General features: G+C 35.7%; 2 protein-coding genes across 3 annotated transcripts in view; both read right to left on the bottom strand.

Annotated features, from left to right (window-relative positions):
• Positions 1-7,818: 7,818 nt before the first annotated feature.
• LOC111892992 (uncharacterized) lies at positions 7,819-13,713 on the bottom strand. Of its 2 annotated transcripts, none has more exons than XM_023889069.3 (9): positions 13,496-13,713; positions 12,452-13,046; positions 12,241-12,366; positions 11,966-12,145; positions 11,641-11,868; positions 10,418-11,554; positions 9,969-10,262; positions 9,430-9,859; positions 7,819-8,832 (listed from the first exon to the last, which is right to left on the bottom strand). In XM_023889069.3, exons 2-9 carry the CDS (start codon positions 13,019-13,021, stop codon positions 7,988-7,990), a joined length of 3,810 nt encoding a protein of 1,269 aa, XP_023744837.1. In that variant the 5' UTR covers positions 13,022-13,046; positions 13,496-13,713; the 3' UTR covers positions 7,819-7,987. The 2 variants fall into 2 exon arrangements, with proteins under 2 accessions (XP_023744837.1, XP_023744838.1); XM_023889070.3 differs by having other exon boundaries at positions 13,517-13,713.
• A 2,231-nt stretch (positions 13,714-15,944) lies between these two features.
• Positions 15,945-16,946, bottom strand: part of LOC111892970 (uncharacterized) — a 1,236-nt gene continuing 234 nt past the window's right edge. Inside the window, exons 1-4 of the mRNA XM_023889047.1 lie at positions 16,712-16,946; positions 16,585-16,597; positions 16,151-16,311; positions 15,945-16,054 (exon numbers count right to left, since the gene is read on the bottom strand). The exon at positions 16,712-16,946 is cut by the window's right edge and continues 234 nt beyond it. Of these exons, the coding sequence (XP_023744815.1) occupies positions 15,945-16,054; positions 16,151-16,311; positions 16,585-16,597; positions 16,712-16,946 (519 nt within the window). The remainder of the gene's footprint in view (positions 16,055-16,150; positions 16,312-16,584; positions 16,598-16,711) is intronic.

Below are 16,946 nucleotides of genomic sequence, written 5' to 3'. Positions count from 1 at the left end.
GAACTTCATCGGTGATCTTGGAGTTGTACCTGCCATAAAGGAGCCCATGGAGATTTTCTGTGATAATGAAGGAGCGCTTGCCTTGACCAAGGAACTGAGAGATCATGGTAGATCACGACATATCGACAGAAAATATCATTTTATCAGACATCGTGTAGAAGAAAGACAACTCGTAGTGAAGAGGATATCATCAGAAGATAACCCAGCAGATCTGCTTACGAAGGGACTGAGTAGGGTTAAGCACTTGCAGCATGTTAGGAGTATTGGGGTGGAGGATGATATTAGTATAGATTAGATAGTATTAGAAACGTGTAATAGATAAATGTAATTAACATTTGATGATTAAATAAAGGAGTTTTATTTATGAGTAATGTTACTATCTTATGTTAATTGTTTAACTATTGTTTCACTTTGCATGTTTTGACTTCCAGAATAATTGAATTTATTAAGAATAATCGAATTATTCAAATTGTCTGCAATCGTTCATATGTTGGAAGTAGGTATGAATGAAGATTGTCGAGAATTGGTGTGTAGATTATCTAAATGGTGTTAGACATAGCAAAGGGTTGCTGCAACATTCATGAGTGCTTATGAACTGGTTTTGAGCATTGGAACAAACCCGCGCTTGCTGGAATCACTTTATGGAATATGATATAAAAGGGTGATCGCAAGACGATAATATCATGCAGTCTTAAAACCTAGATATATGGTTTGTTATTTGTTAATTAGTTGTACATTGATAATGCAAAAACGCATCAGTAACTCGGTGTTATAAAACGCATTGTTGTGTATAGTTGGTTAATGAATAAGTAAATGCATATAAGTCGAAGTTTATCTGTAATTTTTATCCCAAGAGGGTAAAAGCGATATCTTGGCCGCTCGATGATTTGATTTGACTTATGTGTCGGGCCCGGTCAGAACTGAATTGATGTGTTCGATTAAGTTCTATGTCAAATGAATCGGAGATCGAGAAACCAAATGCTAAGACAAATTATTCCATAGAATTGTCAGCATGATATCTAACAGAGGACTGTACGGTCCCTTATCTAAAGGACAAGATTGATTAGATCAGAGTTTGACAGCGTCTTTGAGAGCTATGATTGCGAATCGGATTGTACTTGTGCATATAGTTACTAGACTTATCCAAGTGGGAGACTGTTGGAATAGTGTCTAAGGCTGCAACTATATTAGGCAAGTATTTGACCCGGTTGTGCATGGCCCTTTTGGGTTGCCTTCACCATAGCAACTTGACAGGATGATTTATTATGAGAGAATAAATAGTATTAATATATTATGAGAATAATATAAGTAATAATAATATTGTTATTTTATTAATATAAGTCATAAATTAATTAGTATTAATTTGGTGACTTAAAGAGATTAATTAAATAAGAGGGTATAAACTGTCAATTGTTTGATAGTTATACTTTAGACTATAAATCCTTATTAGATAAAGGATGGACGAATTCTAGAGCTAAGGATAGCTCAAAATCGTCCAAAGGCTTATCTATGGTAAGGATATGGATTGCTTTAAGGAAAGATTATCCAACTAGGGTTTAAGGTGAAACCCTTAAGGAGTCTACAAGTATAAATAGACCCCTAGAGCTAAGGGGGTTGGTATCTCTTCTAAGGAGAAGAAACCCTGGCCGAATTTCATCCCTCTCCTCTCTCTCTCTCTCAAATCATCCTCCTTGCTAGTTGGTGTTTGTAAGCCATTAGAGGAGTGAAAATTGTGACTCTAGAGCTCCAAGACAACAAGATCAAACAAGAGATTCAAAGGTAAACTTCTAGATCTGGTTTTGTATTGTTCTTATACCTAATTAGTCATTAGAAGTCTTGGATTCAAAGCATGTTTAATTAGAAAGCCTAGATCCAAGCATTAGGGTTTTGCATGCGCACATAGGAAAGTTCTTATGGCTAAAACCTATCAGTTTATGTTTTGGAATGATGAATTTGCTTAAAGTAATGTTTTATTAAAAGAAATTTTTAGTCTTGAATTTTGGGACGTTATAGCATACCTCAAAAAGATGTGGATGCATTTGTTACACCATGGTTTACTACATAGATGTTTCTAAATTGTTATAGGTAAACCCTTAGGCCACTGAATGATAGTTTTATGTGGCCACAAATTAATTGTTAGCAACCATTTCCCCCAAAAAGAAGTTTATCGAGGTGACATACAATAAAACAGAAAGAGGTCAATTTCAAAAAGAAAGTATTGGAAGAAACATACATATAGTTAACAAAGAATGTATGGTTTTGAGATGTACCATATGCCTAGAAAGAGAGTTTAATACTAGAAAATGTCCACAAAAAAACAAAAGATGAAGCTAGTACTTTAAGTCCAAAACAAAGGAAATTCAAAAACCAAAAATCAGAACATGTACATATCTTTGCATAGTAGGTAGTACAAAAACCAAAATGTAAGAAGAAAGCCTTTCCCTAATCAAGTTGAAATTGAAGTATTAGTAGAACCTTTGGTTCAAATGGATCCAGATCTCGAAGTACAAGTGGAGCTTCTCAACCCTACTCAATATAAATCAATAATAAAAGCTCCAAATGTTATTGTGTCTCAAATTATGAAAAGTATAAGGAAAAACTCATAAATATCACCAAAATAATTTCGAGGAAACAATGGTACTAAAGGATACAGATGGAAGTGAACACAATCCAGTGGACATGGAATGGTAGTCTTTCATTTATGTTTTTACGAAGCATTCAATACAAACTATTAGCCTTTTTTTATCTTTTTAGCGCAATGTAACACCCGTTTTTCCCAAGTAGGCCTTGATATTGTTATATTTATTCATATAATTAGTGCAATATTTAAGTACATTTAGCTTGATTTTGGTTAATTGTTAAGATATTTGGTGCTTATAAAGTATAAAATCTATTTTGTAGTCAAAGAAGGACATTCACAAAGGAAAATGACTAAAATTGGACAAAGCTGGAAACTTGGAGGTTGGAGCATTCATCAAGAGGAAAGAGGAGAAGAAACGTGCATAAAGAAGATCCCAGTGTGTGGCATTCTTTGGTCCATGACATGGAGACATAGAACCTTCATAATAATCTGCATGAAGACTTGGAGCATATGCATTTAAAGTGTCTCCCACATTGTGGCGAGCCTTTTTTCCTCGACGTGGAGCCTATTATATGGAAACTATATATACGACTTTTTGGTCAAATTTTTTAAGAGTTCTTTAAAGAGTTGTGACTTAAAGCGACTAAATACTTCCTAGAAACCCTAAGAATACCAGGTCTCGATTAGAGAACAAGAGATAGAGACATATGCGTGAAGAACATCAATAATCTTTTGGTTTGCTTAGTTTTCATCATGTTTAACTTAGTTTACTCTTTGATTATGTGTGTTTCTGCCATGATTATGGGCTAACCCTTTACTTTGGTGATGATGAACCCTAATACTATGAGTTGATTTCATTATTTATTGATTAAATTGTGTCGGTTTTACTTGTGCTTGATAAATCGATAATCGTAGCATGTTAAGGTTCTAAAATTTATTGCTTTTTCTGCAAGTTTGGTGTATTTAGATGATAATTCTTATTTCATTAACTCGATATCTAATTGTTTATGACCATTAAATTGCTAGATCTAGTGATTGAATAAATCCTAGAGTTAGGTGGTAACTAACTTAATCTATAAGAAATCAAACATAGGAAAAGTGGGGATTTGAAGCTAAACGGAAGTATCTTTTATCTTTTATCTTTTTTTTCTAGTTACTCGTTTTAGTTTAAAGTATTAATAGTTGATTGTTTTGATTTAAGTTTTTCTGAACTTGAAAAATAAGATAAAAACCCCCACTTTGAGTTATTTCTTTTAGTTTAATTATTAGCATTTAATTTCTTGTTTAAAAATTATTTTTCCTTGTAATCGACCCCTTACTTACTCTACTATACTACTACGCGACTAGGTACACTGTCTATTGTGTTTTAGATGGTAAATTTAGTTAGGGTTATAAAGTTAAAGCTTTCAGTGATATTAAATAAAACACATTAGGCCTTAATTGCCAAGATAACTATTTAAAGGTTTAAGTGAGTTTGGGTTTGGCTAGGGCGTGTCGCGTGTATTTGAGGTCACGATTTGCCTTGCGCGCATTGGGCTCAATGCGTAGTAACTGGCGACCTAAACCCTAATTTTTGGGCCTTGAGCTCTATTTAAGAGCTCTAACTTCTACGGTTTCCCATTTGGTAGCCCCATTCTCCAGAAAGCCCTAATCTTAAACCCTAGACTCATAGCCTCCTTTTTTTGGTGTTTTTGTGCATGGGTGGGGAGCTTGAAGAAGAAGTAAGCCATTTTGGTGCTAAGGGAAGCAAGATCCACACAAGTTTCTACATTCGAATCACCTTTTGGACCTTGGTGAGTATTAAAATTCCAATCTTGTTACGTTTCATCCATGGATATTTTAATTAGTGGAGTTCTATAACATTTTGGTTAAGTTTGGTCCCTTTTTCTTGGAGTTTGGAAAATTTCAGGCTTTTGAGTTGGTGTTTGTATGTTTCTAAGACTTAATGATACGAAAAGAGAGTAAGCTTGAACTCTCTTTATCCATTAAGGTCATTGAATGATTTATTGTAACATCGATTATCAGGTATTTCTATTTTATCCTTAACCTAATTCAAGATTGCACATTTGGTCCCATATGGTTGAGTTTCGCATTTCATCTAGTACGTTGGGCATACATATGGGTACGTGTAGCGTCCTCGTGTGATCGGATCGCGGAAGCCATGCTAGTATGTTGGGCGTACGTGTGGAACGTCAAGCGCCCGAGCATACTAGCTTAGCCTCAAAACCCTAATTTTAAGGGTTTGCTCGCCTATTTAATCCACCTTGGACATTCCCTATTAGTCACCTTCCCTCAAAAACCCTAATCTTGAGTCTAAGCCTTGTTTGTGAGAGTTTGGGGCTTATTAGTGATTTTTGGTGCTTATTTGTTGAAGAAAGGAGGCTATTGAAAAAGGAGGTGTTGCTTGCAAGTTTGTAGATCCAGAAACTACTCCTCTTTGTGCATCTTTTTAAGGTATAAAGTCTATATCTTGATGTGTTTCCTTTTTGATCTCCATAGATGAGTTTTATGAGATTTTTGTCCCAAAGTTTGGACCTTAATGAGTATGGGGCACTCCAAAGCATATTAGTTGTCCTTTCATGCATGATAGGTCTTGTAGATTCATAAAAATGGTTGCTTGATGGTCCTTTTCTAGCCATGCAAGAGTTTAGTGGTGATGAGTGTGGATTAAGTTAGAGTTTTAAGGTTTAAGTCCTTTTCAGCCATGCAAAGGCTTAAAGTTTTAGACGTTATGGATTAAGACGTTTTAAGAAGATTATATTTGTATTTTGATGCGTGTCTTAATGATTGAGACCTTTTTGGTGCGGTTTTTGGGGTCAGACGGCGTACGCGCTGCATACTACTGGCTATGCCCAACGTAGCTAGGTGAGACCCCAATCCAACCTGATTCTTGAGTACGCCCCGTGTAGGAAGAGAGTACGCCCAGTGTACGCGCTGGGCAATTGACTTTTGCTGACTTTTGGAATTTTGGTCAATAATTAGGGTTTTAGACCATGGGAGGGTCAAAATGGTCTTTTTTTTCCCTTACGGGGTTTAGCTGTGGGTTTTGGACTCGCGAGTTGGTAATGGACCTAAATTCTTAATTAGGGTTAATTATTGTGTTATTAGGAGGAGTCTAGTTTCGGCAGTCCGGGTGCGAGATTTATCTGTCATTAGCATCAGGTGAGTTTCCTTCATTGTATCTGTGGATCGAAGGCACCAATGTCGGACCACTAGTTTATGTTGTCGTATGATGATTGTCTTCGTGACAACTGTCAGTATGCCTGTGTTTGCTTGATGACTATGTGATTCTTTTGCTATGATATTATGTGGTAGTGGCAGATGGTGAAATAGACCCGGTATCCGGTTGAAATAGACCGAAGGGGATTGCAATCACCCAAATATGCTTGATTGTATCTGGTTGAAATAGACCGAAGGGGATTGCAAGCACCCAAATATGCTTAGTTGTATGTTTGTATGGTATGGGGTATTTTTAGGGAACTCACTAAGCTTTGTGCTTACGGTTTTTAGTTTATGTTGTAGGTACTTCCAGCTCGAAGGAGAAGGGACCGGCCTGATCACACCGCATCACCTTATGATTTTCCGCATTATGAGATGTTGGGAATTTGTACTCTGATAAACTATAGCTATGATACACTTTTGACTGTTTTGATATGATTACCGCATGTTTTGAATGAACTTAAAAACAAAAATTTTATCTATATTTTGGGATGTTACATTTATGGAAAGTTGGAGCCTCCGGTTGGATGGGTTAAGTGCTTGCCAAGAAGGTTGTTAAGCCAGTAGGAAGCGACACACCTCTTATTGGTCGCAGCGCGTCTTATGAACCTAGTCTCGACTAATGGTCACAATGAGCCTGCCCTTTGACCATTGACTTTTTGACTGGTTTAACTTTTGGTCAAACTTTGGTGGGTTATAGGATTTGAATGAGGTTTGGCCTCGGTTGGATGATTAGGTGGTTTGTGCTAGCTGTTCGTTGCGGAGGTTATGGTTGTGATTCTTCTGCTAGACTCGGGTGAGCTTTCTAACTATATTCCGTATGACAATAGATATCTTTGTATGATAGGATGTAGATACTGCTAATGTATGCTTATACAAGTTGACTAGATTAGTCTTTTGTATGTTTTTTGCTTGATTGTATGGTGCTTTTTTGTATCATGTTTGAGAGGTTGATGATGGAACGACATTAGGCTATGAGTCTAGATACTCAGAGTCGTTGACGGAACATGTTAGGCTATGACTCAGCTGTTGAGTAATGTTTGAGGGGTTGATGACGGAACGACACTAAGTTGTGTGTCAGCTGTTAATGATGGAATGACGATAGGTTACAAGCCATTTGTTTGTATGCATTGTGTGTGTATTGTTGTATGTGCTATCTTAGAGAACTCACTAAGTTTTATGTTACCCGTAGTTTACAAATGTTTTTTCATGTTGTTCTAGCGATCAAGGCAAGGTGTGGCGTGATTGACTGATTGTACACTTATATCGTTGGGATTTTATGATGTAGACTTCCACTGATTTTATATTATTACTCTATTTTGGAAACTATATTTTATAAAATGTATTTTTATATTATTTGTGGAAACGAAGTTTGATATTGTATTATATTCTGATAATGAAAATTTTGGTTTGAAATTTGAGACGTTACATTCAGTTTTTTTTAACGGCACAACTTTTGATAAATAGGGCACACCTTATGTAAATGTCCACATGATACTCTTTGGATTAACTTATGATATATATGCCATGGAAGTTTATCTTGTACTATTTAACAACATTACAAATCACGTACATTCAATACAAACTATTAATATGAAAAAATATTTTAAAAACTATGGATAACCAAAGTTCCACTTATGTCGCTAAACAAAATGCATTACAGAACTAGTACACATTTCAACTTGTCATTAAGCAAGATCCATTAAACCAGTTTAACTAGAAACGTTAACAACTTCCATTTCATTTGGTTTAATTCTTGTGTAACAACCAAAACTTCTTGATTCATCTTTCATGTGGTAATTGTTCATGTCATTTCCCTCGTATGCCATGTTAAAAAGTTAAGAGAAGTTCAAAGACATTAATCTTTTGTCTATCTACTATCATTTGTAATTTATATATATACTCAGTATATGCCCAAGGGTATTTAAAACGTTGAAAAATGTAAGCAATGAGGATATTCTTGTTCATTAGTACACATGAAAATAATATTCAAAAGTTTATAACATAAAATGCTCTAATAAAACTAAGCAACTGCAAACATTTCGTATAATGATTCCAGAATATAAAGTTTCTTAAAAATAAAACAAACATAAAAAGATCCCTTCAAAATTTTATGAAGCTCTAAAATCTCACACTTTAGCTTCATCTCTATCACAACAAATCCAAATCTTTTTCAAGAACCCTACCCTAAACTTGTTGTTTCTTCAAATCAAGAAACACTTTACCAATTTGCCCCTCACACGCCACACAAACTTCCGGATCCAAAGACTCAAGAAACTTAGCAGATAACTTTAAATTAGTGAAAATTGTAAATAATTTCCCACAAAACTTTCTGACTTCCGCCCTTTTGGATTGCTTTTCAGGCATATTCATCACCAATTCCTTAATCAAAACACAAATTTCAGACATATGTTTACTCACCATCTTCTTTCCAACATCGCTTCCTTCAATGTTCAAAGGCTTCAAAATCTCCAACACCAAATCCAGCCCTTCAACTCTCCGAAATTTCGATTTCGCCCCTCCACATTTCTCAACTAAAAACCCAAAAAAACGTCTCCCGATCCACGCCCACCTCCTGAAAATCTCCTTCAAGAAATTCAACTTGAGCATCGAGTTTTTCCCATCGAAATAACGGGTTAAAGCCCCTTTGAAGATCTCAAACACTTTCTCCAATTCATCTTCCTTGAAGCTTCTAGAATCAATGATCTTCAAGATCCAGTAGATTGAATTCTGGGCGAGATTCACAATCTTTCTATAACGTTGAAACGAAGCTGATTGTTTCTTTTTTGATGGAGTGATTGCTGATTTCTTCTTTTTGAAAGGTTTTGATGCCAATTTTAGATTCTTTTCAAGTAGAGGCTCGAGAAGTGATAGCTGAACAGATTCGTCTTTTGGATAATGTTTTGCTTTGAAGATTTTGTGTTCCATGATTTTACAGATCCTGTCACCTAGCTGTTCACTTCCTTCAGTTGTATTGGGGTTCACGAATGCTTGTGCAAGATTTGTGAACACCTTCAATACTTGTTGTTTACCTGCATGATATGATATGATGTTAAATTAGATTAATTTACATTTTTGGTCCCTGAGTATAGCTGGTTTTTGAAAACTCTTGTCTTGAAAGGAGGTGTTCTCTTGCAAATTTTTTGAGGTTTTTGGGGTCAAATTTGCAAAAATCAGCTATAGACCAAAATAGTAATTTTACTAGGATCGGGGATGAAAACCTCAAATAAAGACTAAAATTGTTACAATAGCCCCAAATTTAGACCAGAATTGCAAAAGAACATTTTTTTGGGACGAAAACCAAAATTGCAAAATCAGCTTATACTCAAGGTGGACCAAAATCGTTACAAGAACATCAAATAAGGACCAAAATTGCAAAAGTTGGCTATACTCAGGTACCAAAATTTGAAAAACCATCCAAAATCGTTACAAGAACCTCAAATAAGGACGAAAATTACAAGAGAATTTTTTGGGACCAGAATTGCAAATGACAGCTATACTCTGGGACCAACATTGTGACAACAAGCAAAAACGCAAGAGAATTTTTTGGCTATAGTCAAGGACCAAAACTATAAGAAAACACCTTTAGGGACTAAAAATGTAACATATTATAAAAGTAAAAAACTTGCCTTGATTCTCATGGAGGTAGATTTCAAGCAAGGAAAGAACACGGAGTTTGAAAAGAACAAGCTGAGAATGAGCAGTTTCCCCTCCCGCTTGGTTTCGTTTCTCTTTAAAGATCTGAGCCAGATACGAATCCATTCTAAACATGGCTTCATCGTCCATTCCACCGTCGGAATCGGAATCAGAATCTCCTTTTCCGGCGGAATCAGCGATTCCCTCAGACTCTTCGGATTGGTCATCAGCAACTTCACCACCGGTTTCGGCTTCATCGGAATCTTCAGCTTCTTCGATTGCTAGAAGATCATCGTCATCAGTGTCATCATCATTTTCAGTATCGGAATCTTGACGCCTTGCGGGTTTTAAATCTTTTTTTATAACTTTTAACATTCGGAGTAAACCATCGTCTGTCACATCATCACTGTAGTATTTGAAAACCTACAAAAGGTAAGTGGAAAAATGTCAACAATGGAAACTTGAAAATTCTATTTCAACTTCTATTTGCTTATTATGAACAAATCAATACAAGTATGTTGATTGATTATACCTGTTCAATGGAAGATCGCATGGGAGCTGATGATTGAGGAAGCAATGATAAGAGTGTATCAACAAATACATCCATTAACACAGGTGCATCATCACCATCTGCATCTGCTTCATCTTCTCCAGATGAATCAAGAAGATCGGGTGATGGGAAGAATTTTTTGCAGCAAATTATGATTTCAGAAGCAGCTTCAAAGAATTCCCCTGGTCTGAGTAGGATTTGGAGCAGCAATTGGATGAGTAAGTACCTCAATGCATGCAATCTGTGAGCATCTGCACTCATCCCACAATTCCTTTCCTGAAATTGTTCAAACTCTCTTTTAAATGCAATATAATGAAAGGTTTAACTTGAAGTATAATGTTGTAAACAAAAAGAAATGGAAGCAGGATGATGTGATATACAAATAAATGAAAGTAAATTGTTATTTCTTTGTGAAAGTAGGAGTGAATTACCTCTTTGGAAAGCCAATTTTCCATGGCTTGCAATTTCTTGAAAGCCTTTTCATCTTCATCACTCAATGACCTAAAGAGAGATACAGATGGAATGTTGCGCAAAACACTGAGAAATTTCATGAAATAAGAACCAAGATCATTAGCTTCTTTCCCACTTGTAACTGTATGAGGCCATTCTCCTTTTTGGGCATTGGCCAAAAGTAATTGCAGCTGTTCAATACACATCCTGCAAAGAGAACTTGAAGTTGCTGCTTTTGGCCATCTAAACTTCTGATCCAACTCAAATGAAGTCACTTCAGTCCCTAAAGATGAAGAGAACAACCCCTGAACAGCTAAAAACTTCAAGATTTCTTTCTGAACACCAAACTTTCCTTCACCTTCAGGCAGCTCGTTTGAATCCTCAGTCTTATCAAGCTTTGCATGTTTTAAAACACTTGGAAGAGAGTCCACAACCCAACTTTTGAGAAAATCTGAAGTGACATCTTTCTCTTCAATTGAACCGATTTCTGAATTATCATCAGTTGTTTGACTTTGGTCAGATGGTTCTTCTAAAGGTCGCACATCAAGAAACATGTCGATTAGATTTTTAATGAAAAGCATACAGCCAGGTTCAGTAGTGAAACCTGACATTAGATCTTTTACAGTTTTAGTCCTTGTAATGCAGTCGAATTTCCCGTTGCTGTGTTTTTGTAGAGCCATGGTGACAGCCACCCGTTTTCCATCATCATTGCTGACCCAATCTGACAGCTTTTCAAGAAAGTATTGTGCAAATTTGTAAAGCCATGAATCCTTTGTGGAAAGTATGTCAATTAGACATTGGACAATCTTGTAGGATAAAACAATGGGTATGCAAGAAACAGGGAGTCTTGGTAGAACAAGAAGCAAAACATCAAACACCAAGTGTTTTCGATCATGAGAGGATAAAAGAAGTGACCCTTCGATTATAACATCCCAGAAATTTTGTAGGTTTTTTTGTAGATCTTCTTCATAAGAACTCGATTTGGGTTTCTTTTTGTGCTTCTTTGTAGAGTTTAATCCTGTTGATGAATCAGTGCCTTCTGGGACAACATCAGGTAAAAGAATATTCACTAAAACAGGCCACACTCCATGAACTCGAGGCTGACAAAATGTTGACTCCTGCAAACCCACAATAAAAACTTCAAAAATTACAACTTTAACCCTCGAACTGATGCAAAAACCATGAAACCATTAAAAAAGATCACCTTTAGGCAACTTGAAAGAATGGATAGATGTTCAGGAGAGAACATTGAGCTAGAACTGTATGGATTTGGCAAAAGGTTCCCGAATGATCTGTTGTCATCAGATAGTTTTTCTCTTAGTTTAAGAGCTAGAAGTAATGCATCAGGATTTCCAGCTTCTGTGGCTCCTTCAAACCATTCATGGAGACCAGGAGCATCAAGAACTTGCTTCAAGACAACTTTAACAGGCAACTGCAATCCATATATATACATTCATTTCACACAGATCATGAAAGGGTATTAATGGAATGATAAAAAAAATTGTTTTATCCCATCAATTATTAAGTACCTTTTCAACTAACTGCAGGATAACAATAACAGCAGGCTCCTGGAGATAACGTTTCTTGGTGGCTAGTGTAATAACAGCACCAGTGAATTCCTTAATATACTCGCTTTCCTGAATCAGTCTTCCTGATCTTGCAAGAGCACCATAAGCAAACAAACGACCTAAAAGACAATCTTTGATTTCCTGTATGACATAAAGAAATACACAAACATTTAGAAAGAGAATAAATAAGTCATCAGTCATGTTCAAAAAAAGTTAAAAAGAGATTACAATCCCACCTGTCCCTTCATAGAAGAAGAGACTTCCAATAAGTCAACTATTAGTTTCAGCAAAGAGTCCAATGCAATATCAGAAACTGCACCAACTAACATAGTCAAGCCCAATGCAAACCCTTGTCTTGCACACTGAAAAAGAATAACCAAATAAGCACCTGCTAGTAAAGACAACAATGGTCATATAAGTAAAATCAAATTGAGGAAGCACACACACCTCTCTTGATGAGGACACACCACGAACAAGCCTTCTGACAGCATATCTTAAGGAAGGTGCACAGTTATTCAATCCATCGTCTTTCTCAGCTTCCAATTTCAACCCACCATCAACATCTTCCTTCTTCTCAAGCATATTATAAGCCTTCTGAACTACCTGCAACTCCATCACCAATCTCTCTGCAGCAGCTTCTCTTACCAAACCATCAGCAGATCCCAAATCCTTAAACACGCCTATATGAAACTCAGGCAAACTGTTACTTGTTCTACTCTTCTCAACTTCTTTGACCTCCAAATTTGCTAGAATTGGCTTCATTTCAGTGTTATCACCCGATGTAGCTCGGTGTTTTTCTTTGTCTAATGCTTTTCGTTTTTTCTTCCTCTCCATTGGTTTAACACCATTGGAGCTGTTATCGTTATTATTTGATTTTTCTATCTCCTCTTCGTTCTTCTTCACCTTTTTTATCTTCTTTTTCAAATGCTCACTCGAAACTTTGCTATCAGAGCTTGTATTGCTCTTTTGGATATCTATTTCTTCTACACTATCAGAGCTCCTTTTCTTGCTACCCATTGATGTCAACGAATTTAGGAAATATCTGTTAAATCAGAAACAAAAACACATGAACACAAAGATTATTGGAGCATAAGAGCATAATATCGATTATAATGAGCATGTTACACGAATACGAACCTATTATAACTATTATAGCTATTATAATCAATAAATAAGAAAACAAACCATTAAACTAGCTAAATAACTTAACCATATTAGTTTTTTAGACATGTTTGTAGCAGAGTGTAATCAACTAGAAGTTACATTGCACCCATTGGCTATTTCCTTCAATCTTTGTACCATAAGCCCAACCAGGATCGGTTTCTCTTTTACTAGCCATTTCTAAGAAAGTAGCAGTGATCAAAACATGAATTAGAAGTGTAATACTAACTTACTAAGCCTAATCATCAAACCACAGTGAAAGACAGCAGAACCAAGTGAAAACAGGAAAAAGAAAAGAAAAAAAAATAGCAAAAGTTTCCAATTTTGGACCTGAAGTCGCCGGAGAAGAACCTGGTCGAAAGTAGAGAAGTCGCCGGAAGAAAGCAGTCGATCCTGGTGGGGTTCGCAGGAGGTGGACGCAAGGAATCGGATGCAGAGCAAGTCCAAAGCGTAGAGGCGGGACTCAGGAGGCGAAGGAGCGAACGAGAGTACGAGACTGATTTTAGTTATCGTGAGTCGTCAACCCTAATATGTTCTTTAAAAAAAATAAATAAATAAATAACCCTATCGCTAAATTCTCAGCTATCTTTGGCTATTTACACAACAGCGGTCGATGGCCGCCTCATCACGCTATTCGCTATAGCTACCGCTGCAGACTGTAATGAGAAGCATGTTTGTTTTTTAATGTCTGCAGGTTGCTGCAGATATTAAAAAATTTAAAATAAAGTAATTTAATAAACCGAAAATAGTTTTTCTAATAACAAAAATTTAATAATTGTAGTCTTAAAACTAGGGGTGAGCAAACCCAAACCAAAAAACCGAGAAACCGACAAAACCGAAACCGAAAAAACCGAAACCGAAGCAAAACCGACGGTTTGGGTTTGATATTTTTAGAAACCAAAAAATCGGGTTCGGGTTCGGTTTCTAATCAGAAACCGACCCATCCAACCCAAGAAACCGACCCATACTTAAAACCGACAAACCGCCCCAAGAAACCGACCCATCCAACCCGAGAAACCACCCATACTTGATTGTGTTTTAGTTGTAATAGACTATTTCGGACTTTAGTTGTAAGTTGTAATTGACTATTTGTTGTAAGACTCATGTTTTTTGAAGTACGTAACTTCAATTTGTTATTTTTTGAAGTATCTAACTTGTTGCTTCATTTATGGAAAATGGGTTAAAACCTTAAACCCATGGGTTTAAACCCAGAACCCGTGAGTGTATGGGTTGAACCCAAGAAACCGAAAAACCGCCCAAACCGACCTTAGAACCCAAGAAACCGAACCGACCAGAAACCGATCCTATTGGGTTCTAAAAACCAGAAACCGACCATTTATGGGTTGGGTTGGGTTTGAGTCCAAAACCGACCCAAACCGACCCATGCACACCCCTACTTAAAACATTGAAATAAAATTCAAACAACCAAATTAGTTTTACAATCATATTTTTAAATAAAGTTCATATATCATGAATGAACAAAAAAAATCATATAAGCAAAGATTATATAACAAAATCAACAAATAACTTTAGCATATTCAACGATTTAAGCACAACATTCATAACAATTCAACACAAAAATTCATAAACCTAAACATAAAGTTTATACAACAACACAATCATCAAATAAGTTTTGCATTTAAGTTTATGATTTCAGCAAGGATTATGATTCAACACAAAACTTTATAAACCTAAACATAAATTTGAGCAGAAAATTTGTTTAAAGAACAATTATATCATAAATCAACATTCAATAAAGATTTTAGCAACGATTCTTCACATCTCAGCAACAAAATCGGTACTCAAATGTATATAATTGGTACTCTATAAGAAATCAATAAATAAATAAATAAAATAACTTAATGTTGAAGACGATGGCAACAAGGATCAAAACTGCACTTGGCAGCAGCAGCGGTGACCGGTCCGGCGACGGAAGGGCAGGGGTGGCTGGAGTCGATCTTCAACAGGGATGAGAAGGGTGCTGAGAACGAACGAACGAAGAAGAAGGGTGTTGTTTTTTTTTTTAGGCGTAGCGTCTTTTTTGTGTAAGGTGTTTTTTTTAAGTTGAGGTTAGAAATGGATGGAAGAGTCAAGCCCAATGTTGTATGGGGAAGAGGACGGGAAGAGGTTTTTGAGCCCGAAGTTTGCGGAAAAACAAACTGCTGCAAACTTAAAAGTGTTGCCCGTGTGCTGCGCCACGTAGCACTAAGAGGTTCGAAGAGCTTTTTTTAAAAAAACAAACACAACCTTAGTGTGGTTTTTGGTATGGTATCGACAATGATGAAGGAAGGTGCCCTAGTTTGGAAGACTATAAACTCGCCGCTTATGTTAGTTCTTTATAGAAAGTTACACTTGCACCCCTTCTATTTTGGATAACTTTCAATTTCATTCCGAACAAAAAAAATAGAACGGCTGAAAATAAAAATAAGAAAAAAGCAATGTTTTAAAAATCATTTTTTTAGTTGAATCGGTCAGGTGACCGGTTTCCGGTTCAACCAGTTCAACCGCCCACCGGTTCAACCGGTTTTCTTAATTTTTTATGTTTATTAATTTTTTTCTTTACATATATATTATTATATAAAACATAGAATTTAACATCCACGCATTCAAATAATAAAAATACATAGGAAAATTATTGTAGATCAATCCAAATACATTAAAAAAAATACATTGTCATACGTTTTACATCAATCCAATACATCCAAAAAAAACATAAAACGTAATACCTAAACAAAAATATAGTTTTAGCTTAAAAGTAACGCATCAAGATCAAATCAAACTATGGATCTTGAGACATTGGAGTGTTATACGCATCAATCTCACAATCACTTAATAAATGAAATTCACTGTCAACTTCTTCATTATTAAAAACAGGTATGGTTTCTTTTTCTATAATATAAAAAATATAAGGTTAATGTCACGAAATAGCTTAATAATAAACTAAAACTATAACACTTCATTAATATTTATGGCAAAAAATATAACCTTGTGTTTGAGCAGCCGGTTCATGCTCTTCTTCGTGAAGCATATTTTCTAAATCATTGTAATCAAGTTCTCCTTTGGACTCTTTTTCAACCATCCAAAAATCCGTCTTGTCAATACATTCATAGTCAATAGGATCGTAAGACCTTTTATCAACGTCGAGTCTACAAAATCATTCACAGAAAAAGTTGTAAAAATAAAATAACAGTGCTATTAATTAAATATTTTATTATAATAAACGTACCTATATTTTTAAACGCAAGTTGTAGTGCACAAATACAAGATCATTTAGTCTTTGATGTTCCAGCATATTCCTCTTTTTTGTATGAATCCTTTCAAATACACTCTAATTACGTTCACATTCGGAAGAAGATGCGGTTTGGCTTAGTATTCTAATAGCAAACTTTTATAATATTGGAGTATCTCCGCCAAATAACTTCCACCATTCATCTACAAATACAATGGTAAGAATATATATATAGTTAATAATAGTATACAAAAGTTAAATGTTATCTGGACAGTTACTAGTACGAGAAGCAATGACACTATATCTACCAAAAGTACCTTCACTATCACGAAACTTGCCTAGAGATAGTGTGAGATCTAAAATGCTTGTACCGGAAAAATTCTTCTCAACCATATCGAGAACACCTTGAAACACCTTTCTCTTAGAAAAAACATTCTCATGATTATACTGAAAAACTGGATTTAACCAATACGTTGCACTATGAATATTTTTTCTTAGCATTATATCCCAACGACGATCAATTATGTCAGTATAAGGCTTGTATAATTCTTT

Source organism: Lactuca sativa, chromosome 9 (genome assembly GCF_002870075.4).
Source record: "Lactuca sativa cultivar Salinas chromosome 9, Lsat_Salinas_v11, whole genome shotgun sequence".
NCBI classification, from domain to species: domain Eukaryota; kingdom Viridiplantae; phylum Streptophyta; class Magnoliopsida; order Asterales; family Asteraceae; genus Lactuca; species Lactuca sativa.
Note: the sequence above shows the minus strand (reverse complement) of the source record. Positions and strands in the feature narration are given on the sequence as shown.

What these genes read in the sequence shown, in the direction of transcription:
- LOC111892992 (XM_023889069.3), bottom strand. Translation starts at nt 13,021, where the DNA reads ATGGGTAGCAAGAAAAGGAGCTCTGATAGTGTAGAAGAAATAGATATC. An exon ending in TTCTTTCAAGTTGCCTAAAG is followed by an intron (nt 11,555 to 11,640) that starts GTGATCTTTTTT and finishes GTGGGTTTGCAG; the next exon opens with GAGTCAACATTTTGTCAGCC. An exon ending in TGCGATCTTCCATTGAACAG is followed by an intron (nt 9,860 to 9,968) that starts GTATAATCAATC and finishes TACCTTTTGTAG; the next exon opens with GTTTTCAAATACTACAGTGA.